Source organism: Polypterus senegalus, chromosome 12, assembly GCF_016835505.1.
Source record: "Polypterus senegalus isolate Bchr_013 chromosome 12, ASM1683550v1, whole genome shotgun sequence".
Taxonomy (NCBI): domain Eukaryota; kingdom Metazoa; phylum Chordata; class Cladistia; order Polypteriformes; family Polypteridae; genus Polypterus; species Polypterus senegalus.
Genome location: NC_053165.1, coordinates 93,471,956 through 93,493,664, shown reverse-complemented (window position 1 = coordinate 93,493,664; position 21,709 = coordinate 93,471,956). Strand labels below are relative to the sequence as shown.

The window sequence follows — 21,709 nt, the reverse complement described above, 5'->3', positions numbered from 1 at the left end:
TTCCACCTGGGGGGGTAATTATTTGGGGGGTAGTTATTGTCTGTTACACCTGCATTGTTATCATTCATTAATTTAATATTGTTTTTTATCAATATGTTGCTGCTGGAGTATGTGAATTTCCCCTTGGGATTAATAAAGTATCTATCTATCTATCTATCTATCTATCTATCTATCTATCTATCTATCTATCTATCTATCTATCTGACAGCTCCTCCTGGTGGGCCCCAAAGAACACAACAAGGCAGCCCCATGGGACCATAACCCCCATGCTGCCCTGCAGGCGTCTATGCTGGGGCTCGCTAGATGGGATGTGTAGCAGACAGTCACCCACTGTCCCATCTTTCCATCCTCCTAAGCCCATCCAAGGTGTCCCTCCATGGCTACTGGGACACTAGTGCTAGTGTAACATCTGCTGTAGTGTCCTTCTGTGTCCATGTTTTGGCGTGGAAGGGGAATATTGCAGCTCCTTCCCTGACCTTTGTTTTATAATAACCTCCCAGTCAGTCAAAGAAACAGTGTCCATCCCTGTTTCCATGGTCGAGCAGCTGCACACAACCCTAAGATCCCAATATGTAATGCTAAGTGTTGCCTGGAGTGGTGATAAGCACACCACCATTTGACTTCTGGAGTAGTGGAAATGTGTTCTCTGGTGTGATGAATCACACTTCACTATCTGGCAGACTATGGGACGAGTCTGGGTTTGGTAGATGCCAGGAGAACACTGCCATCTGGACTGCATAGTGCCTACTGTAAAGTTTAGCGGAGGAGGGCTAACAGTCTGGGGTTGCTCTTCGAGGTTTGGACCCCTTGGTTTCAGTGAAAGGTCCTTCTATTGTTACAACATACAAAGACATCTTAGACAATTGTGTGCTTCCAACTTTGAGTAGACAGTTTAGTGAAGACCCTTTCTGTTCCAGGACGTCTGTGCTCCTGTGCACAAAGCCTGGTCCATAAAGACATGGAGGAACTCTGCACAGAGCCGTGACCTCAACTCTATTGAACACCTTTGGGATAAGTTATAACTCAGATTATGAGTCAGGTCTTCTCATCCAACTGACCTCACAAAAAGCTCTTTTGGAAGAACGGACACAACCTAAGACACCCTCCAAAAAACAATGTGGAAAGAAGAGTGGAGGCTGTAACATTCGGCAGGTGGGGGCCAACTCCATATTAATAGCCATGGGTTTTCAATGGGACGCCCATCACGCTCATATAGGTGTGATGGTCTGATGCCCAGAGACATTTTGTGCATGTATTGCCTTATAAAATAACGAGATGACTTAGACTGTTACTTACTTTTTTGGACAGGTACCTCTGCTCTGCACACCGAGGGTAACAGACCCCGTCCAGGAGTGTGCTTCCCCAGTCGCACGTCAGGCAGCCCTGTGGTGTTGAGTCTATAAAGTCAAATAAAGCTGTTACAACAAAGCACACCTTTCTTAAATATTTATTGTCTTTTTTGGATTTTTACACATTCACCGAGGGTGCTCAAACATGTTTGATAAGATTTATTCCACCTCATTTACGCCAGCCATGCTGCACCTACACCAGAGCAAACACGGCGCTGCCAGCTTTTTGATGGCTGTTTCCTTGACAGATTTGCTAGTAAATGTAATGCTGACCTACTGGTCAAATACACTTTGGACGATCAGATTGCTCAATGAGGTGTACAATCAGGAACTTCAGAATTATATTTATCACTTCCTCAATTATAATAAGGTCTGTCAAACTTACCAGCTAGTTACAAAAGAATTTTTTAACAGTCTGAGGATTTCTTAATAGATGTGCATTACAAATAATAAACACGAACTTCCTGCTACCTTCTCATGCAATTGAAGACCTGCACGGCATAATGACCATCTCTCTCTAATCTCCCTTTTTTTGTTTTTTTTTTACCCTTTCCATTATTCTATGGCTTTCAGGGGAACTCACCCAGACTGGTTGGAAGGTAGGCCAGAGTGTGCCAGGGGCAGGGTGTGGCAGAGCAGGACCCCAACCAAGGAAATTAGGTATAGGGCAGGAAAATAGCTGCTTCTTGAAGTGAATTGAAGGTACTTTTGAGGCAAACACCTCTTGCTTCATCTTTACGGTTCTGATTACCCTTTCAAAATGAGATACTGACACGGTCCTGGGTGGTGCGACGCATGTCCATTTATAGTGTTTGAATGGTTATTCCAACAGATATGGAAATAAGAAAAACATTCATAGTACATTTTGTTGGTAAAGAAATATTACTGAGGTGGCGCAGTGGGTAGCGCTGCTGCCTCGCAGTTAGTAGACCTGGGTTCACTTCCCGGGTCCTCCCTGCGTGGAGTTTGCATGTTCTCCCTGTGTCTGCGTGGGTTTCCTCCGGGCGCTCCGGTTTCTTCCCACAGTCCAAAGACATGTAGGTTAGGTGGATTGGCGATTCTAAATTTTGCTTGGTGTGTGTGTGCCCTGTGGTGGGTTGGCACCCTGCCCGGGGTTGGTTCGTGCCCTGTGTTGGCTGGGATTGGCTCCAGCAGACCCCCGTGACCCTGTGTTCGGATTCAGCGGGTTGGAAAATGGATGGATGGATGGAAATGAGTTTTTCAGCTTATTACCCCAGAATGAAGCATGCCACTCTCATGTATTTCATTTGCAAATGAATCATTACCCGAGAACAAGGTGCACAACTCTCACTCACTTGAGTCACAAACTAAACGAGACGCACAATTCTCATTAAATTGTTATTCTCTGACATTTCGCCTTATTTTTAATTACGCATTTTACTTGTATTGTCACACTTTGTGTACTGTGTTTTTCAGGTTATTATATCATACCAGAATTCTCCAATACTTTGAGGGGTAGAACAAGAATTTCGAGAGAAGCATGATGAAGTTATAGGTCAGTTAAATCAGAGTAGCAGAAAATGGACAAAAACAAAGTTAAGTTTAAAGGGGTAATGATTTCTTTTTCTGCAACATTTTCTGTGTGCATACTGCATTTAAAAACTAGGGAATTTGAGGAGAGTCCACTTATGACGTTCCAACTTTTTTATGATTGGAATGTCGCACGCAAGTGATTTAAAGCCAAGTAACAATTTCTCCTTTCGCATTTGAGTCCATTAAACCTTCTGGTGATCTGCTTTCATTAATGTAGTAAAATGAGAGCAGGAAAAAAAAGCATGTAAATAAATAACAACTTCCATTAACGCTATAAAGGGGGCACCCACAAGACCTGAGATTCAGACCCCCATGTCTCAGACCATTAGCTACTTCCCTGTGTGTATCAGTCAATGGACCCCATGGTATTAGTACTTTCTCTATCTGACTTTATTCATCCATCCATCCATTTTCTAACCCGCTGAATCCGAATACAGGGTCACGGGGGTCTGCTGGAGCCAATCCCAGCCAACACAGGGCACAAGGCAGGAACCAATCCTGGGCAGGGTGCCAACCCACCGCAGATCTGACTTTATTATTTAGTATCATTTTCCTTTAGCAGCTTATTGTCTGTTGTATGCGCCATCTGTTGGAGTGAAAAATTAAATGCATTTTATTAGTATATGATAGTGATGGGAAATTCGTGAATGATTCAGTCTTTTTAAAAGACCCTATTTAGTGAGTCATGTGATTTGATTCCTGAGCGCAAACCTAAGGAGGTTAATTATATGCAATCCAACATGTTAACTACATTGAAATGAAATACACTTTTATTAACCAAATGGTTGTTTGCTTTTCACAATGGAGCACAAGTTTTTGTTTCAGTTTAAAATGAAAAAAACAATAGCAAAGCTGAATGTAATACTTAAGCTTTGCTTTTAGTTTTATCATGCAATCTATGGACATAAATTAAAATGCAATGTGCTTTTGTATTGCATTTTAAACTGACATGAAAATTGTCTGCTGTAGTGAAAAGCGAATGGATCATTACCCAAGAATGAGGCATTCGATTCTTACTCATTTGATTTCTGGGATCAAGGGATCAGATCTCATTTACCCCTGCAGGAGGTTCTCATTCATTAGATCATGAATAAATCATTACCCAAGGATGAGGCACACGAATCTCGTTTATTTGGTTTTGGAAATGATTTATTATACAAGAAAGAGGTGCATGAATTTCATTCATTAGATTTGTGAATGAATCTTTACTCAAGAATGAGGCAAACGATTCTCACTCACTGGATTCATGAATTAATCATTACCTAAGAACGAGGAGCATGAATCTCATTGATTTGATTCATAAATAAATCATTACTCCAGAATGGAATATGTGACTCTCATTTATTTCATTTGCAAATGAATCATTACCCAAGAATGAGGCACACGATTTTTGCTCAGTGGATTCACAAATTAATAATTGCCTAAGAACGAGGAGCATGAATCTCATTGATTTGATTCATACACAAATCATTACTCCAGAATGATAGATAGATAGATAGATAGTGTTAGGGATTCCAGGGGCGACGACCCGGCCGGGACGCCCTGAAGGACCGTAAGAGGGTCTACGCCCGCCCTGGATCACGTGGGGGCCGCCATCCTGGTTGCTTTGGGGTCCACGGGTAGAGGGTTTGGAAGCCAAACCCTGTAGGGGCCCATGGTCACCGCTGTAATTTTATTATTTTTTTCTCCAGCCATCTGGAGTTTTTTTTTGTTTTTTCTGCCCCCCCTGGCCATTTGACCTTACTCTTATTCTATGTTAATTAATGTTGACTTATTTTGTTTTCTTATTGTGTCTTTTATTTTTCTATTCTTTATTATGTAAAGCACTTTGAGCTACTGTTTGTATGAAAATGTGCTATATAAATAAATGATGTTGTTGTTGTTGTTGTTGTTGCCGGGGCGCCCCAATGCCTTGGGAACCCAGGACCTCTGCACGTCCGCCACACCAGGAAGTGCTGGGGGGAAGAGAAGAAGGGACACCCGGAGAGCTTCTGGGAGTACAGCCGTCACTTCCGCCACACAGGGGCGTGTTGGTGGGTGATTGCCGAAGTTCACCTGGAGCACATCTGGGGCTGGAGTCGGGTGGAAGCAGGACAAGGCAGAAGGAGAGAGAGTGGAGGCGGCCCGAAGAAAGGCAAGGTGTTGTTTGGCCAGGACTTTGGGGACTGAAGGGGTTGTGTGAGCTCTTGTAAATATTGTAAATAGTCATGTAAATAAACGTGTGGTGATGACTTTCAACATGTCTGCCTGTCTGTGTACAGGCCACGTCCACAATAGATAGAAACATGCGACTCTTATTTATTTCATTTGCAAATGAATCATTACCCAAGAATGAGACACAATATTTTGTTCAATGGATTCATGAATTAATCATTACCCAAGAATAAGGAGCATACATCTCATTGATTTGATTCATACACAAATCATTACCCCAGAATGAAGCATGCCAATCTCATTTATTTCATTTGCAAATGAATCATTACCCAAGAACAAGGTGCACAATTCTCACTCACTTGATTCACAAACTAATCATTTCCTGAGAATGAGATGCATGATTCTCATTAAATTGTTATTCTCTGACATTTCGCCTTATTTTTAATTATGCATTTTAGTTGTGTTGTCACACTTTGTGTACTGAAATAGTACAATGTCAAATGAATTACCATCATAATCAGTATATAACTTATTATATATAACTAGCCAACCCGCGGCGTACCATACGCCGCATAATCAGGCTAGTTTTTTAAAAATTTTTAAGCACAGGGAGAAAATTTAACATTTGCAAAATCGGTAATGTAATAAATCAGCAAGAAAAGCAACATTGTAACAATGCACGGAACGAACCAACACACAATCGTCCGTGCGGCGTAGCGAGGTGGGAGGGGGGTGTGTACAAAGTGCAGGAGCATCTAAGAAGACGCATGTTTGTCACGGATGCGAATTGCTGTATGTAGCGTGTGCAACACTTTGCTATGCTGCACGCGGTCCTGCGCCGAAAACTCTTTTTTTAAAGACTGCTCACTTCATTGTGTTTTAACCTCAGTTGTAAAGGAATGTTTTAATGATCCCATGGGATACCCCTCGCAAACCGATATGGCGATTCACCTCCGCGAGAAACATGCCTCTATGAACAGTCAACGTCGCTCGGAGGTACATGACATTAACCTGACCTGCACTGCATGTGGCCTCTACGACAGACGAACATAAATGACGCCATTTGTTCTGTGTCGTCGCGTCCGAGTTGGTGGGCGTGGCCTTGCGAGTTGTCGTCGTATCCAATGGTCTTGGAGTTGGTGGGCGTGGCTCCTTCCTGTGTGCGCCATAGGTGTGTCACTTGTCGTCGGCTTAGTGAATCCACGCCCTTTCCGGCGTGCTTTTCATGGTTGTCTTGCCTTAGTGAATTATATATATAGATAATCTCTGAATTGCTAAATTATATATTTGTCATGAAATTAGAGAAGAACCCAACTTCCCAATCTCGATTCCTTTTGATGAATCAAAAGAATTGATTCACGTAAACATTCAAAAGAATTGAATCAATAAAGTGAATCAAAATACCCATCACCAAGACATATGACAAGCGCCTTGTTGAGAAGGACGCCATTGAGTGCCCGTGTCGTATTGCAGACTGCAGTTCCATTCTGTTGAATTAACTGAATTAGATGACGTTTCTGCACATAGATTAACACACTAGACCAACAGTCCATAACTTATCACGAACTGTACCAGCTAGTAAACTAACATTTATAAAAGTCCATCTGATTAAAGGTTAGGAGGGTACAGAATGCGTCTCCGCGCGACTTGCCTTTACAGGTTTTGCAGCTGGAGTGACACGGCTTGCACACTCGGCTCTCCTGGTAGAATCTCTCTGGGCAGCGCTCAGCGCAGAGCTTGGTGTCCTGCAACTGAAAAGCTTGAGGGGGACACAAGCAATCCTCGGGACCTGGTCCAGAACATGACTGACAGGATGGGTCACACTTCTCACACTGGGACTTTCCTCGATAGAATCTGCAAGCGAAGCAAAACAGACTGAGAGAACGGCTGCAATTTGATCCAAGTAACCCTCACCTATTGCTGTGTTTCGTTGTGCTTTGTGAACATCTCATAAATGTTTTATTAACTGTCATTTGTTATCTCTTCCTCTTTTTAGCAGTTAGAAAAGAAAGAGATGAGAACAGGCCATTCAGCCCAACAAAGCTTGACAATCCCATCCACTTAATTCGTACAAGATAACACAGGGTGGAGTTTTGAAGGTCCCTAAATTCTTATCGTCTACCACAGTACTTGGTCTCTTATTTCACGTGTCTGTGGTTCTCTGGGTGAAGGTAAACTAACATTTGTGAAAGATTTACCCTTTAACAAGTTTTCAGCTGTGCCCCCGTGTTCTTGATGAACTCATTTTAATGTCACCGTCTCAATCCACTGGACTAATTCCCTTCATAATTTTAAACACCTCAGTCATGTCTTCTCTTAATCTTCGTTTGCTTCAACTCTAAGGGCTCAGCTCTTTTAATCTTTCCTGATAATTCAACCCCTGTAGCCCTGGAATCAGCCGAGTCGCTCTTCTCTGGACTGTTTCTAGTGCTGCGATGGCTTTTTTTGTTGCAGCCTGTCAACCAAAACTGCACCCAGTACTCCAGATGAGGCCTCGCCAGTGCGTTATAAAGCTTGAGCAGAACCTCCTGTGACTTGTACTCCACACATCAAGGCGCTATATAACCTGACATTCTGTTAGCCTTCTTAATGGCTTCTAAACACTGTCTGCCAGTTGATAGTGACAAGTCCACTTTGACTCCTAAATCCTCCTCATGAGGCGGACTCTTGATTTTTAGAAACTCCCATTGTGTATTCAAACCTCACATTTTTACTTCCTATATGTAACACTTCACATTTACTGACATTAAGCTTCACCTGCCACAAATCTGCCCAAGCCTGTCTGCTGTCCAAGTCCCTCTGTGATGATTCAACTGATTCTCGATTATCTGCCAGTCCATCTAGCTTGGTGTCATCTGCAAACTTAACCAGCTTGTTATTTATATTCCTACCCAAATCATTGTAGTGAAAAGTTAAGCAAAATGAAACCTTTTATTGGCTAACTAGAAAGATAACAATATGCAAGCTTTCGAGGCAACTCAGGGCCCTTCTTCAGGCAAGATGTCAGTCAGTCATTTCCCAACCCGCTATATCCTAACTACAGGGTCACAGGGGTCTGCTGGAGCCAATCCCAGCCAACACAGGACACAAGGCAGGAACAAACCCCAGGCAGGGCACCAGCTCACTGCAGGGCACACACCAGAGACAATTTAGGATCAACAATGCACCTAACCTGCATGTCTTTGGACTGTGGGAAGAAACCCACGCAGATACGGGGAGAACATGCAAACTCCACACAGGGAGGACTCGGGAAGCAAACCCAGGTCTACTTACTGCGGGGCAGCAGCACTACCCACTGCGCCACCGTGCCGCCCTCAAGCAAGATGTAAATCATTTAAATATATTAAAAACAACACCGGCCCCCAGCATTGACCCCTGCTGGACACCACGCTGAACATCAGCCCATTCTGATAAGGTTCCTCTCAACATCACCCTTTCTTTCCTGTGTCTGAGCCAATTCTTCACTCATTTACACACCCCACCCTGAACACCCACTTCTATTAGTGTCGTCATTGTGCAGCTGGATGATAAATTGGACTGGACTGCTAATACTGATGCTCTGTGCAAGAGAGGACAGAGCTGACTATACATCCTTATAAGGCTGGCGTCCTTCAACATCTGCAATAAGATGCTGCAGATGTTCTATCAGACGGTTATGGCGAGTGCCCTCTTCTACACGGTGGTGTGCTGGGGAGGCAGCATAAAGAAAAGGGACGCCTCACACCTGGACAAACTGGTGAGGAAGGCAGGCTCTATTGTAGACACGGAGCTGGACAGTTTGACATCTGTGGCAGAGCGACGGGCGCTGAGCAGACTCCTGTCAGTCATGGAGAATCCACTGCATCCACTGAACGATCATCTCCAGACAGAGGAGCAGCTTCAGAGACAGACTGCTGTCATCGTCCTGCTCCACTGACAGACTGAGGAGACCCCACACTATGCGACTCTTCAGTACCACCCGGGGGAGTAAACGTTAACATGATACAAAGTTATTGTCTGTTTTACCTGCACTTTTATCACTCTTTAATTTAATATTGTTTTTATTGTTTTTATCAATATGCTGCTGCTGGAGTATGCAAATTCCCCTTGGGGATTAATAAAGTATCTATCTATCTATCTATCTATCTATCTATCTATCTATCTATCTATCTATCTATCTATCTTAACCTGCCTACTATACTAACATTAATATTTATCTATCTATCTATCTATCTATTATATAGTGCCTTTCACATCTATCAATCCATTATATAGTTCCTTATCTATCTATCTATCTATCTATCTATCTATCTATCTTAACCTGCCTACTATACTAACATTACTATCTATCTATCTATCTATCTATGTTAGTAAAACACAACCTGCCCCATGTGAACCCATGCTTGACTTTTCCCTAAAACTCCTGATCTTGCCACGTGTTGCTCAATCTCAATGCTCAATGAAACTAAAAACGGAACTCATGTCGACAACAGAATACATAGTTGATAGATTTAAATGTTTTACCCATTTGGACAATTTGCAACACAAAGGCTCTGGAATTTGACAAATCCCGAGGCACAAGTGAGGCAGTCTTTGGAGGAGGCATCAGTGCAAGTGGCGCAGACGTGGTCACATGGAGAGCACAGGCCAAGTTCTACGCCGTCGGCTTCTTCACTCGACTTAAACATGCCAGGCGGGCATTCGGGCAGACAGGAACCATCTGAAAGCAACAATGAGTTTGGAAAAATGAGTAAATTGAGAAAGTGGCCTACTTCAGTTGTTATTCAGTTCTACACAGAGTACCGCAGAACACGACAAATTAGGGAGATTCCGATTACCAGGATGCACTTGGACTAAGCTTTACATTTTACAAAGAGCTTTGGAAGCCGGCAGAACAGAAACTCCAAATCATGTTTCCAGCGAGTATTTGCAACGCCGGGAGATGCTATCATATTAAATAACTTTCACGTGCAGAGGGGGTGTGCGGGGCTTAGGGCAGACCAACCCCACGTGGGGCCAGTTACGTCAAACACTGTTACCGGTATGTGTGGACTGCATAAACGTGCATGTGAGTTTAATAAAAATAATGTTAACATACACTGGATTTTCTCATTACAGTATTCAGCTAAATTTTTTCAAGATAACATGCGGACTTTATCAAAATATAACTGGAGAATATAACTTGACAAATCCGCTCGAACGGGATACACAGACCTCAAAAGTGGGGCCCCCTTAGGCGCGGGGTCTGGGGTGGTCACCCCACTTGCCATCCCCAAACGTCGCTCTTGTTCATGTTTTCCTCTTATTTGCTTTCATTTTCATTTTAAGGCTGGTGCCTCCTGTTGACATCTTGTTTTGTTTTTTTACTTGACACCACAGGCGCCACGTGTCGTCACATTCTTAGTGATGTCACTCTAGCTGTACATACAAACATCACACCGCACGGCAGGATCGGTATCCCTTATGCTTTGCAATGTTCTTTCTTAGTGGTAGTCGACTTAAAATTTAAGTGGGCCTAGCATGAGGATTCTTCAGTTGTATCTGCCGCAGTTCTGATTCTTGTCTTTCGTATTCAGTCTTCCCCAGTTGGTTTTTACGGCTTCATTTGACTTTTCTAGCCCTGATTACAATTTCAGCCTGTCGTCTCATCTCCTGGTTACCATTTCCTTCTGGTGCTTTTGTAATACACAACACATAAAGAAGCTCTTAACAGATGGCTTGTGCCATGCGCATGGGCATGGGCGGCAACTTGAGGGCTCTAGTGAATGCAGTTACCCGCCGAGCCAGGGGATGGCACTGTTTGCTGAGCCTTTCTTTCTCTGCAGAGTGGATGATTGACAGCCCTTCCACCAATGATATCCAGACTCCTAGGCCCGCCCCTTCCAGCCGTCTATCCCCAGATGACCCAGAAAACCGGCTACCTGCTTCAGTTCTGTTTTGAACTTGTGTATGAAAAGACATCTCTGCAACTAATTATGTGTTTATTTCCCTCAGACCTTTCAGATTATATGAGGTTACTGAGCTGGTACCCCAAATCTTTATCTGTGCTCCTTGTATCATTTTACACTTGCTTATCTACATCGGTTTGTACAGTTATCTGTTACTCTTACACAGGACATACCCTGAAACTTTATAGGCTGTTTAGTTTTATGACTGTGTAATTTATTGATTTGAAGTTCAGCATTTTTAAGTTTGAGTGTTAGGGTTCTATATAGAGTGAGGCAGAGGACTTGGGGAAACCCATAGTTGTTGTAAAGGTACATGCAATTAGCATTGAAATTTATATTCGCTTTAAAGTATTTTGGCAAAGTTTCATTTTGATTTCCCCATTGGGAAATTTGGCTTTTCACAGAAGCTCTTTAAATAAATGAATAGGTGCGTAGAAAAAAAAAAAAAAGATAAATGGTGAGAAATCCAGATGTTTCTGTCATTCCAACAAATGGTGACTCACAAACATTAACACTGATTTTGCAAATCACAAACCAAATGGCATATAGCAGAGACATATACATTGCATTTGTAATTCCAAACAGATGCGGCATCACAAGCATTTTTAGTAATAAAATGCATTGCGTTTCTCATTCCAACAGATGGTGTATCACAAACGTTAATGTGGCTTCTATGAATCCCATACCAAGTAGTGCATAACAGAGACATGTGCACTGCATTTGTAATTATAAACAGATGAAACATCACAAACATTTTAGCAACAAAATGCATTGTGGTTGTCATTCCAACAGATGGCGTATCACAAACATTTGTAGTAATGAAATGCCCTGCATATGTCATTCTGCATATGGTGACTCACAAACATTAACACTGCTTTTACGAATCACAAACCAAATGGCATATAGCAGAGACATATACATTGCATTTGTAATTCCAAACAGATGCAGCATCACAAACATTTTTAGTAATAAAATGCATTGCGTGTCTCATTCCAACAGATGGCGTATCACAAATATTAGCACGGTTTCTATGAATCCCATACCAAGTAGTGGATAACAGAGACATGTGCACTGCATTTGTAATTATAAACAGATGAAACATCACAAACATTTTAGCAATAAAATGCATTACATTTGTCATTCCAACAGATGGTGTATCATAAACATTTGTAGTAATGAAATGCCCTGCATATGTCATTCCGCATATGGCGACTCACAAACATTAACACTGCTTTCATGAATACTATGGCAAATGGAATATAACAGAGGCATATACATTGCGTTTGTCAGCCCAACAGATGGCGAATCACAAACATTAACACTGCTTTCACAAATCCCATTTCAAATGGCATATAACACAGATATAGGCATTGCATCTATAATTCCAACAAATGGCACATCACAGACATTTGAAGTAATGCATTTTATCACTACAAATATTTGTGATGTTGAAATGGCAAAGGCAATGCATTTTATTACTATATGCATTACAAAATACATTCCAATGGATGGTGCACTGCAAATGCTATTGCTGAGGCCTGCATTGACTGTTTAGATTTCAATCCATTTTATTTAGGTAGTACATCTAGTTTAGATATATTAGCACAGTGTCTTATGGATCCAGCATCCCAGGTTACATTTCTGAGCCCAGTGGTGGTCTCCATGTCTGTGTCGGTTTCACTTCATCTTCAACCCCCAAAGGCATTTTTTATTTAATTAGCTAACCTAATCTGCACATCATTCATAACTCATCTTAACACAGGGAGAGCACACAAACCCACACTGACAGGACCTGGAACAGAACTCAGGTCCTAGCATCTGCTGCTCCAGAGTGCCACCCTGGCACCCAAACAGTTGAATATCGTTAAAGATCAAGAACTGCATATTTAACTTCAAATTCATTTTTAAAGTATGACACTTTAGGGGCACTTGGGCTCCTCTTACTGTAAAAGTAGCTGGGTAGAAGGCAGGTATCACAATCATAAGATTCTTGCCCGTGGCACGATTCGCACAAGTCGTGGCAGGCGATACAACTGAAGAGCTTCTCATGCAGGAACATCTTGGGTGGACATTCGGAATCTCCAATCACACCGCACATCATGGAATTGGGATCCAGGGCTAATCCTTTTTTGCATTTGGTGCAGTCAGTCGGGTCAGGCCCAGTGCACTTGGAGCATGTCTGATCACATTCTAAAAAGAGAAGAAGAGGAAAAGCTATTTGCTTTTGAATGTTTCAGACCACAGAAACTATGAATAATAAAAAAGGAGTACAACACATACTCTTAACTAATATGCACAAATTCAAAGACGATGAAAAGCTCGTAACATTTTGTTCCAACTAATCTGAACTAGTGTGGAGCTGAGGTATCACCTGTTGCATAGCTGCACTCGGGTCCGAATCTGGATCCTGGGATGGTTTGTCGTGTGATGGGTGCGGCAATGCACTGTATCAGTGTGTGCTCCTAACCTCATCCTCAGCCTCATCTATATAATAAAACATTGATGTCAGTGTGTGTTTATGTGTTTGTGTCTAGTCCCAGCCAGCTATCTGATTGGTCGGTCTGGCTTTGGCCTGATTGGTCAGTTTCGCTTTGGTTGGAGACAGGAATAGCCAGACAAGAGAGGTTGAAACTCATGAGGAAACACGTAGGAAGAACGCTGAGAGTCTTCTTCAAACATGGGGAGTATCTGCACGAATACTAATGATATTTATAGAGCAGGTGCACTCATCACGAAGTCAGAAGCCATCTCCATGCCGCTGGGCGCTGTCGCACCCATGCACAGGAGGCAGATAAATTAACCAAAAGATGGCAATTCCATGCCAGGCCAGGGGGTGGTGGGGTGCATTAAACCTTTCTCTTTTATCTCTGCCGACCGGAAATGGGAAATTCCATAGACATACAGTATATAGATCGACGCCACATTCACTGAGTTGCCCAGTCAACATGATACGTCAGCGCATCCAGCACATTGCGAGTGGTAAAAGTGCCATTTAAACTAATACAGATAGATGTGGAAACCGGGTTTTAACGTTTAAAACAGTATCATTTACATACAACAGATTTTGGCGAATCGTTTAAATGCAATTATTTATATCAATTTATACACTAATAATGGCAATTATTAAATAATAATAATAATTATTAATATTATTAAAATAATTCCTCCCATATAAGTAACATTTCTCGGACTGCCTTCTTCAATCTCTGAAACATTTCTAGACTTCATCCTGTTCTTACGCAACACCTTAGTGACGTATCAGTTAATGTCCGAGTCACCTCACATATAGATTACTGTAATGCTATTCTATCTGCCATCCCACAAAAACGCATCCATCGCTTACAACTTCTTCAAAATTCTGCTGCCAGGATAATAACCTGCTGTTCTAAATCCACTGAACATATCACACCGATTCTCTCTCAACTTCACCGGCTCCCTGTTCACTACTGAATACAATACAAACTACCGCTCTTAACGTTTAAAGCTCTCCACAGCCTCACTGATCTCCTCCAGACTGGCACTCCTCTCACTCACTCAGATCCTGTAATTTGAGAGTATTCAGTCGGCAATATGGTGCAGCCTTAGTTTGTGGAAGACAGACACAACTAAAGACCTGAGCATGAATTGATGGCTGTCAATTTCAAACTGTGTTTCCTCAATGTGCTCCTTCATCTGAACTACTCTCAGCCCGAACAAACTGATTGATCAAAGATACAGTGACAGCTTGCCCTCATGTCGACTGTCGGATAACACGCTCAGCTACTTTGACCACCTTGACTGGACCCTTAGAAGGAATCATCAAACCTCCTTTGTTTTTTAATGTGAGCGAGTGGTAGCTTTGACCATATAACGCCGGTACACCATCTGTTACCAAACTAGCACGGCACACATCACAGAACAGCTTTCTCAAAATCCAGTCTAAGGGCTACCTGACCTAACACTGCTTCCTAAGGTGGATTTCTTTGGAAAACCTTCAAAATTTGAGAAATGTTAACAGCTAACAACAATCTACATAGTTAGTGACTAAATACGTTTAGCCAAAACGTTGGTTGGAGGCTCACTTGAGAACATAAATGCATAGGTTTGCTAGCTTAGCCTGGCGTTGCTAAAGTTAAGATTATAAAACGGGATTTTCTAATGGCCAAATATAACCAAAATAACTGCTCAGCCTTACCTATGAAATGTAATCCCCCGGGATCTGGTTTGGAGCGCACAGTGGTTTGTACAATCCCAAGTAGCACTCCACTTCCGGTCATTGAGGACGATCACAAGAAGAGATGTTTACGCCGAGCTCGTTGCATTCTTAAGGACTCCTCTCATCCAGCTAACAAACTCTTCCAGCTCCTCCCCTCCAGAAGGCGCTACAGGAGCCTTCCAACTAAAACCAGCAGGTTTAGGAACAGCTTCTTCCCCACAGCGGTCACACTTCTGAACTCAGTCCCCCGTTGAACCTTCACATCCACACACACTTAATCCTCTACACTACTCCTCCTCCCTTCCTTGTACATATCTGTACATATCTGTGCACACACAGCATACCTGTACATTGTACATCGTATATCATATATTGTACATCTGTATATATTACAATACTCATAGTATTACAGCACATACATATCACATCTGTATATTGTACATCTGTGTATATATATAATAGTAATTATATTATTACTGCACATACATAACACACCTGTATGTTGTACATCTGTATGTATATATATATATATAGTACTTACAGTATTATAGTACATACAAATACATGTATAGGTACATAAATGTATATTGTAAAATATGTATATTTGCCATCCGCATTTAGAACATTTGTATATCTATTTATATATATCTATATATCTATTCCCATCTTCACTGTGCTCTTAACTGTACATATCATATTTAACTGTATATATCGCATTTAACTGTAAATATCGTATTTAACTGTACATAATATGCACATATTATATTTATTGTACTTCTGCTCTTTGCACTTCTGATTAGATGCTAAACTGAATCTCGTTGCCCTGTATTTATACATGTGTAATGACAATAAACTGAATCTAATCTAATCTAAACATGCATGATCTATTACTTCACTCCACAGCAGTGCCACTCGCAATATGGCAGCGACGTTGACGTACGATGCTGCTGGTCATGCGGCGTCTAGTAATTCTATGTCTATGGGAAATTCAGCCTGATTCAGGCCCGAAGACGTCACTTCTGGTTTCTCCCCCAAGGACATCACTGACCTCATTTCCACCTGCCTGCCATAAATACAAGACCACTTCCGCTGTAACTTCAGTTCTGTTCTGGACTCAGCTCTGTACACGTCTGTGCTGCTTATTTGCCTTTTTTTGTAGCCAGGCTTCAAGTATTCGGGTGGCTGCTCCAAACCTTTTTTGTGTGTCGAGGCTATTTATTTCACGGCGTATAGTCTCGGCATTTCTCCACCTGAAGAACTGGCTGTGATGACTGCACTGTTCCTTGGCTTTCCTCCGGCTTGGGTATACATGTATAAATCCATCCCCTGCTATATCCTAACACAGGGTTACGGGGGTCTGCTGGAGCCAATCACAGCCAACACAGGGCACAAGGCAGGAAAACAAACCACAGGCAGGGCGCCAATTCAAATCAATTATGAGTTGTATTTTTGTGGGATTGGATGTTGTCTTTTAAAGCAAGTTAAATACATACGAGGTGAGCCTCATAAATAACCGGACTGGAAAACCATCTGGAGGTCAGCCGAACATGAATTCTAGAATTATATCCCATCCTACACACCCTCTCAAACCGCCAACCAGCTAGGTATATCCTATGAATAGCCCAGTCAGTATTTGCACAACAATCGCTACACGAGTTGCCGCTGTAATGTCGGGTGAAAAAAATCGAACAGCGAATCAACATCAAATTTTCTCGCGAAATTGAACAAAACAGCCACAGAAACTTATGAAATGATGAAAACAGTGTACGGTGATAACGGTTTGTCTCGCGTGTAAGTTTCTGAATGACACAAACGTTTCAAGGAAGGACAAGAAAATGTGGAAGACATTCAATGCCCAGGTCGCCCACGCTCATCTCAGATGGATGAAAACATCAAAACGGTGAATCAGATTGTTCGAAATGATCGTAGTACTTTTTCCGTAAAGAGGTTTTTGACCGATAAAAACATTCCTGTCCTTGATCATTCTCCCTGTTTGCCCGATTTAGCTCCCTGTGATTTTTACTTGTTCCCGAAAATCAAAAGTGACCTGAAAAGGGAACACATATTTCTTCAATGGATGAAGCAAAGCCTGTTGAAGAGCCTCAAGCAAGAAGACTTCCAGCACTGTTTCAATTAATGGAAGATACATATGGAGCGGTGTAGAGATTGGGAAGGGGAGTATATAGAAAGTGACAATGTTTAGAATGCTGTAATTCATCAATAAATATATTGTTTTTATTTAATCTGGTTATTTTTGTGTCTCACCTCGTATATCACTTTTTGTACCATATTTCTCTCGTCTGATTATTTCCGCCATGGTTACAAAAGAGATGGGTATATGGCGCCAGTCTGTTCTGCATCAATAAAGAGTGTAATCCCAGGGACACAGCACCCCCTGCTGGATACGTGAGGTTTTAACGAACTCCTAATTTAATGAATGTATTGGATCTATGGGTGCACCAGAACTGATTATCAATCCAGTGGGGAGATTGGGGAGAGGCCCGTTAATCGAATTTGCCCTGGGAGGCGCTTTGAAAACCCGCACCTTTGGTAAGGTGGGATTGTGGATACCCCTTTTCAGAGTACGTATTCGTAAGTCTTAATGAGATGTGAAACTGATTTGTCTGTAGTTTCTAGTTTGTCCGGCCCCGATGAAGGGGTGAGTCCCGAAACGCGTCGGCCTGACGGCCAACAGATATGTGAATGTTTATAACGAGGAGGACCTTTCACGAAGTTGTCTCCATTCCTGGGTGTATAGTCTCGGCATTTCCCCAGCTGAAGAACTGGCTGTGATGAGTGCACTGTTCCTTGGCTTCTCTCTGGCTTGGGTATGTATGTATAAATTAATTGCGCGTTATATTTTTGTGGGAATGGATGTTGTCTTTTAAAGTATGTTAAAAGCATATATCACTTTTTGTGCCATATTTCTCTCGTCTGATTATTTCCGCCATGGTTACAAAAGAGACGGGTATATGGCGCCAGTCTGTTCTGCTTCAATAAAGAGTGTTATCCCAGGGATAGAGCGCCCCCTGTTGGATACCATGAGGTTTTAACGAACTCCTAATTTAATGAATGTATTGGATCTATGGGTGAACCAGAACTGATTATCAAGCCAGTGGGGAGATTGGGGAGAGGCCCGTTAATCAAATTTGCAGACGCTTTGCCCTGGGAGGCGCTTTGAAAACCCGCACCTTTGGTAAGGTGGGATTGTGGATACCCCTTTTCAGAGTACGTATTCGTAAGTCTTAATGAGATGTGAAACTGATTTGTCTGTAGTTTCTAGTTTGTCCGGCCCCGATGAAGGGGTGAGTCCCGAAACGTGTCAGCCTGATGGAGAACGACGTGAATATTCATTTTGAGAAGTTTGATTCCTGGACTCTTTTTGGATTCCTTTGACCCTCTGGACTTTGTTCCTTCTACAATGTTATTGGTTTTTCACCGGACCTGCCAATGTTTCAAAAATTGTTAAAAATGTTGGAACCTTTGCGCTCAGATCATAATGTTAAAATCTTTTGTATGCAAGTCATGAACTTATCTTTGTGAAATGGAGTGTCGCAGGTGTTTTCTGCAGGTGACCTGGCCGGGACGGCCCAGAGGACCAGAAGAGGGCTTACGCCTGCCCCAGACCAAGTGGGGGCTACCGCCCTGGTGTCTAGGGGGACCACGGGTACAGAGCATGGAAGCTCAGCCCTGTAGGGGCCCGTGGTCACCGCCAGGGGGCACCCCAATGCCTTGGGGACCCTGGACCTCAGCACCTCCACCACACCCGGAAGTGCTGGGGGGAAGAGAAGCAGGGACACCCAGAGTGCTTCCGGGTATGCAGCCGGCACTTCCGCCACACTGGGGAAGATTGCCGGAGCACACCTGAAGCACATCCGGGTGCTTATAAAAGGGGCCGCCTCCCTTCATATGTTGGGCTGGAGTCGGGAGTGAGGAAGACAAGGTCTGTGAGGAGGCGAGGATGCGGCCTGAAGAGAAAAGAAAGGCATTTGAGGTTGGCCTGGACTTTGGGGACTTTGAGGGGGTTTTGGGGTGCACTACTGTAAATATGACTGTAAATAAACATGTGGTGGGTGACGTCAACGTGTCCGCCTGTCTGTGTCCAGGCCGGTCTCCACGGGAGGTTGGCAGAACTAAACATTTTTTTGATAAATGTTCCTTAATGGGTGTCTTTATAATAAGAATCCTGGCCCGCTTTTAGTCGATTCTTGTTGAGCCATGGCATCCATTTTGCCAGGTTTGAGACTCCATTTCATAAAAAAGAGAGCAAAAAAAAAATTGTAAACACGGCACAATAAGGCAGAAGGAATTGCCTGAAAAGGGCAATCCAATGCAAACAAGTTCACATTCACAGAAGCAAAAGTCAAATAACCTTAAGAATAATTTGTAGGAAACTAGGAAACACATTCCACCACAATTAATGAACCTGCTTCTCCGGCCTGAATTATAAATATTCTGGGTGGTTCCTCAGCAGTGACGCCATCATGCCCTTGACCTTTAACCTGTTCAGCATCTTGTACAATATTGGGTGGCTTGTAAATGGTCTGCTTTCTGCAAGCTTCTGCCTTCCACAGACACCAAACATGGTGGGGAGCTAGGTTACCCCCAGAAACGTTTCCTACCTTGACATTGTTCTGAAGAGAGTTCATAGGTACCATCAGGACATTGCTCAAAGCACTGCCCTTCATACAGCTTGGGGTAGTAAATAGAACAGCTGTCACAGTCATTATAGGTGGTCCCTGAGCAGGTGGCACAGGTAGGATGGCATTGAACACACTTCCCCTGGTCAAAGTCCTCAAAGTAACCCTCGGGGCAGGTGGCCTTGCAAATGCCATCAAGCAGAAGATACAAATAACTGCACTCTGGAAAAGAAGAAAAAGATAATTAGGCAGCTTGTTTTAAAATGAGGAAATCAGAGAATCAGAGTTTAGCAAAGACAACACGATATGCACCAATCGGCCACAGCATTAAAAGCACCTGACTAATATCATGTGGGTCCCCCTCGTGCCGACCCATCCAGGCACGGCCTCCACAAGAGCTCTGAAAGGTGTCCCGTGGCACCTGCGCCAAGACGTTGTTAGCAGCAGGACCCTTAAGTCCAGGGAGTTGCAATGTGAGGCCTCCATGGATCAGACTTGCTTTTCCAGCACATCCCACAGAAATTGAGATCTAGGGAATTCAGAGGCCAAGTCAACATCTTGAACTCTTTGTAATGTTACTCAAACCATTCCCAAACAATTTGTGCAGTGTGGCGAGGGCACATCATCCTGCTGGAAGAGGCCAAAGCCATAAGGGAGTATCGTGCACCATGTAGAGTTTACATTAGCGAGGCGGCACGTGGCAAACTAACATCGACATGACTGCCAGAAGACCATTGCCCACAGTATCACACTGCTTACCTTCTTCCCCTATAGCGCATCCTGCTGCCATCTCCACCCCAGGAAAATGATGCAACTGTAACAGGATTAATCTGGTTTTCTGTGTTATATATTTTTGTACTTTGTTTTTTTTTTTTTGTATTTCCCCAAAATTGTTATACTACTTTTATGTAATATGCACAATTCCAGTCCTGGAGGGCCCCAGCGGCTGAAGGTTTTCATTCTAACCCTTTTCTCAATCAGTGACCTGTTTTTGCTGCTAATTAACTTCTTTTGAATTCCTTTTAATTGACTTGTGTTATAAGATTTATTCCTCTGAATTTCTTTATCATTCCTCTGAATTGATTCATTTCTTTCCTTAAACAGAAATGGAATGTGGAGTGAGCCAACAGACCCTTAGGGCTCATTTATACTTCACGCGACGCGACGCATGCTGCAGCGGACGCTCCTGCTACGCAAGCGTTGAAGTGTTTATACTTGCGCGTACTTTACGTAAAGCTGGAGGAGTCCACCAAGTGGCAGTGTGAGATAGTATCGCGGTGAGAACATGTTTGGCTTCTCTGTGTTGTGAATTGCCTAAAACACCTATTAAATTCCGATAACACCTTACCGCAATATCTGTGAAAAGGATGTTTATTGATTAAATCCATCAATCCAGGGATGTGCCCATTCCAACAAGCATTGGGCACGACTGAGAAACAGTCCCTGGACGAGGTCTCTGCTCATCGCAAGGTGAATACAAGCACACATACAGTAGCGTCATTTTAGCGGCACCAAATCCCCAAATCTGCTTATCTTTGGAAGGAAACCGAAGCACAGTGTGGAATACAAGCAGGAAATACCAGCAACGTAACTCCCTGCGAGACAGCAGTGCTATTGCTCCGCCACCGTGTCACCCCCATGTGTGTAATTATTAACAGTATTCATTATTTAAATGAAATTATACGTAAAATGTAACATACACACTTTAATGCATTTCATCATGAAAGTGATATCAAGTATGAATCTAAAGATTCTAAATGTGCAGAGAGTTGGAATATCATACATTTAATTTGTTCTGTGTGGTGATCTTTTGCTGCTTGCCGCAGCTGTCAGGTCCAAGAAGCTCGTAGCGATTAAAAACTGGGATGACGTTTACGACCGTCTGCTTTA

The 21,709-nt window shown here is 42.8% G+C and overlaps 1 protein-coding gene across 1 annotated transcript in view; it reads right to left on the bottom strand.

Moving 5' to 3' along the window:
- Positions 1-21,709, bottom strand: part of LOC120541377 (proprotein convertase subtilisin/kexin type 5) — a 91,700-nt gene that overhangs the window by 12,797 nt on the left and 57,194 nt on the right. The window contains exons 10-14 of the mRNA XM_039772941.1: positions 19,802-20,041; positions 12,929-13,174; positions 9,561-9,756; positions 6,709-6,911; positions 1,297-1,397 (exon numbers count right to left, since the gene is read on the bottom strand). Of these exons, the coding sequence (XP_039628875.1) occupies positions 1,297-1,397; positions 6,709-6,911; positions 9,561-9,756; positions 12,929-13,174; positions 19,802-20,041 (986 nt within the window). The remainder of the gene's footprint in view (positions 1-1,296; positions 1,398-6,708; positions 6,912-9,560; positions 9,757-12,928; positions 13,175-19,801; positions 20,042-21,709) is intronic.